This window comes from Tupaia chinensis, unplaced genomic scaffold (assembly GCF_000334495.1).
Source record: "Tupaia chinensis unplaced genomic scaffold, TupChi_1.0 Scaffold000678_1, whole genome shotgun sequence".
Taxonomy (NCBI): domain Eukaryota; kingdom Metazoa; phylum Chordata; class Mammalia; order Scandentia; family Tupaiidae; genus Tupaia; species Tupaia belangeri.
The window spans coordinates 1,035,284-1,038,854 of NW_006160202.1; the positions used below are offsets into that span (position 1 = coordinate 1,035,284).

General features: G+C 39.8%; 1 protein-coding gene across 1 annotated transcript in view; it reads left to right on the plus strand.

Moving 5' to 3' along the window:
• Positions 1-2,611: 2,611 nt before the first annotated feature.
• The window catches only part of LOC102478688 (putative olfactory receptor 2I1), a 1,471-nt gene continuing 511 nt past the window's right edge, over positions 2,612-3,571 (plus strand). Inside the window, exons 1-2 of the mRNA XM_006160322.1 lie at positions 2,612-2,631; positions 3,334-3,567. Of these exons, the coding sequence (XP_006160384.1) occupies positions 2,612-2,631; positions 3,334-3,567 (254 nt within the window). The remainder of the gene's footprint in view (positions 2,632-3,333; positions 3,568-3,571) is intronic.

The window sequence follows — 3,571 nt, forward strand, 5'->3', positions numbered from 1 at the left end:
AATTTTCTTCCAGGATTTCATGGAATAGATTTTCCATGCTGTTATTAGTTTCTTCACCTTCTGGGATCCCAATTATTCTGATATTTGTGCGTCTTACAGAATCTACTATTTCTCGTATATTATCCTTGTGTTTTTTTGTTATTTTCCCTATCTTTTTGGTGGTTCTTTCTACGTCAGAGGTTTTATCTTCTACATAAGAGATTCGATCTTCAGCATGGTCTAATTGACGTTCAATACTTTCAAGGGAGTTTTTGATTTCCTCTATTCCAGGCTTTATCTCTAATAACTCCATCTGGTTCTTTCTCAGAGTGTCCATTTCTTCTTTCATATCTTGGAATGACTTTCTCATCTCCTGTAGTTTGTTGTCTCTTTTCTGGTCCAACTCGAAGAATTTGTTCACCACAAATGTTCAAAATTCTTAGTCTGACATTTTGGTAACATCGTCCATTAGCATGAAAGATGGAGGGGAGTTACTCTGTACCTTTGATGGAGATACATTTCCTTGTTTATTCATACCGGAGGCTCTTTTTCTACTTCTAGCCATTGGAAGATGTACTAACTTTTAAATACCTGTTAGGCAAATGTTTCACTGGCTAGGAGTGTGTTTCCATTTTGTTGGGAATTGACGTCTGCCGAAGTCTCTTTTCCGTTGTTTTTAGTAATGTGGTCTCAAAAAAGATACTATAGTCAGGTGTCTGAAGAGCAGAATTTCCTTTTTCACAGCTGCCTACGGACTGGTTTGGGTGGATACTTGACTGGGGGTCTGGATGAGAGTCAGTGGAGGCAGTGTTGCCCCCTTGCTGGCCAGGTGACTTCAGATGTACCAGGCTGCTGGCTGCCACAGCCAAAGGGGCAATCTGTGGAGAGAGGGAGAGGAAGAAATTTACAAAAGAATGGGGGATGGTAAAGAAGAAAAATTAAAAAGCTTGTCTCTAAATTCTAACATTGTTCATACTTTAAGATCTTTGTGAGTCAATACAAAGTAAAAAAAGAAGTTTAGTATGGAAAGAAGTGAGGGGGGAGGGGAAAGGAAAGATAAAACTAGTGAAGTATACTCAATGGATAAAAAATGTGAAACTGTTTACTGACGAAAATGTATATATTAATATCCTTGTCTTGACTAACATGTATGGCATTTGGTTGAAAAAATAAATGTGTACTGTAAAGACGTGATAATTTGTAAATTTTGATTAATTAATTAATTTTTAAAAGAACTATTATATTTTATTTAACTTTATTTATTTATTTTAATTAGACCAGAGAGGAACAGAGTGTGGGCAAGGGAGAGAGAGAAAGAGAAAGAAAAAGTGAGAAAGCAAGCTGCCAGGTCCAAGACTCAAACCACGGTAGACCATGTGGGAGTCCAATGCCCTTAACCATCTTACCATCTGCCCTTGCCAATAAATCATTCTTTCCTAAAAAAAAAAAAAAAAAAAAAAAAAAAACTTGTTTTGGGACCAGCAGATAGTGTGGTCGTTAAGGGCTCTTGACTCATACATAGCTGACCACAATTCAAGTCCTGGACCTGGAAGCTGGCTTTCTCACTTTCCTTCTATCTCTTTCTCTCTCTTATTCTGTCCCTCTCCTCTATAAATAAAATTAAGCTAAATAAAATAATTCTAAAAAAAAAATACTTCTTCTGTCTAATGAGTATAAAATGGAAGAATTATATAAACATGATGTTTTGTTGGGCACAGAGGGTTTTTTTGTTCCTAAAAATTCTTAGAGGATTATAAAATTCTACTTAAAAGCCATAAATATCTTCTTTAAGATAAATTACCTATTCAATAATACCTGTCAAGAAACATTTAATAGAGAGATGATCCTTCACATGAATCATGATTTCTCTATCACAAAGTTATTCAATCAAAAGACACTTGAGAATGATGTTTCCTTTGTTTACTCAACTTCTTTTTCATTTCTTTAAGTAATATTTGATATTAAAGCCAGAGTGAATAGGACAGGAACCTTAGAGATCACCTAGTTCAGACTCTGATTTACATATTTGAAGCAAAAGGAAACTGCTTCAAAAGCAAAACTAGAAACAAAGGAAAATGACATCCTTATATCCTACTGGCCAATGGCAACTGTGCTAAGTAGAATCAAGGTCTCCTGACTTGAGGTCTAAAGAAAGTGCTCTTCTGTCTACCAAATGACTCTTCATTTGAAAGCTAACACACGTGTGCTAACGTGTTAATCCTGGTCATCACACTAGATCTTATCGAGGAACAGGCATGGGTATTGGAAGCAGCTTCTGTTCATAACACACTAGAAGTCCATACTCAGCAGTTTAATCACATTTATTAAAAACACAGGCACAATAACATTTTAAAGAACTTGTTTGACCAGACAGCAATTTATAAATAAGGCAGCTCCAAACCAGTAGTGGTCCAGGGGCTCCACAGAGGGACTGCAAGGAGGAGGCAAATGCAGAAGTAAAGCAAAGAAAATATTTAATAGGTTACAGTCAAACAGCTACCTTGCTGGGTCTATTCCAATAGAAAGGCCTAAATTTAATTATAAATTGATTCCTTGTGATGGATTGAACTTAAATTCTGTTTGTCATTATTATAAGCATTTACCCCAACAAAGCTCAAATGAAGTTTCACTGATGTTTGCAAATGAAGCAAGGTTAAAGTCACTGATGAGGTCTAATTGGCTTTGTGTACTCAGGTTGTTTCCATTGTCATTTACTTTAGCAGCTGCAGTAATAAGAGCAGCACACCTGAAACAAGGAAGGCATCTACCAAGTGGTGGTGAAGCCAAACTTACCGGCCCTTCTTGGTGGCACTATGCTTACTCTCAGGCACTACAGCTTTCAAATACCTGGGGTTGGGAGGGAACAGGGTGAGAGAGGCTCAAATGCCCTAAGGGCAGTCATGTGGGAGGGAGAAGAGCCTCTTCTCTGGCCCAAGGAGTACAACCAGGACCAGGAGGCAGAGAAGGGGCACTAACTGGGACCTTAACAGGCCCATGTACAAGTCCTCTGCAGTCACTGAATATCTGTGAGTTTAGCACGACCTACATCCTTTCAGAGGCCCAAGATTGTTATGTATACACAATGAGGCCAAATCCTATTGAGCATTTACAAACCATGTGACCTTGGAATCATCTGTAAAAATCTATGAGGTTCTATGTCCTTTATAGAATCCTGAAAGCAGGAGAATACTAGCTAGCAAGAGGCTTTCTAACTGCACTAAGGGTTCAGATCGGGACATGATAGTATAATCTGTAAAAGAATACTGGAAGTGCCACGGGGTTTTTCTTTCCATGTAAGGGGTAGTCACGCTTTGTATTTCCTCCTTCCACACATTCTCCTTAGGCCAACCACAGCACAGAGGAGGGCTTCCTCCTGCTGGGTTTCTGCGACTGGCCCTCCCTGCAGCCCCTGCTCTTCGCCCTTGTCCTCTGCTGCTACCTCCTGACTTTGACCGGCAATTCAGCGATAGTGCTGCTGGCGGTGCGCGACCCGCGCCTGCACACGCCCATGTACTACTTCCTCTGCCACCTGGCCCTGGTGGACGTCGGCTTCACCACGAGCGTGTTGCCACCGCTGCTGGCCAACCTGCAT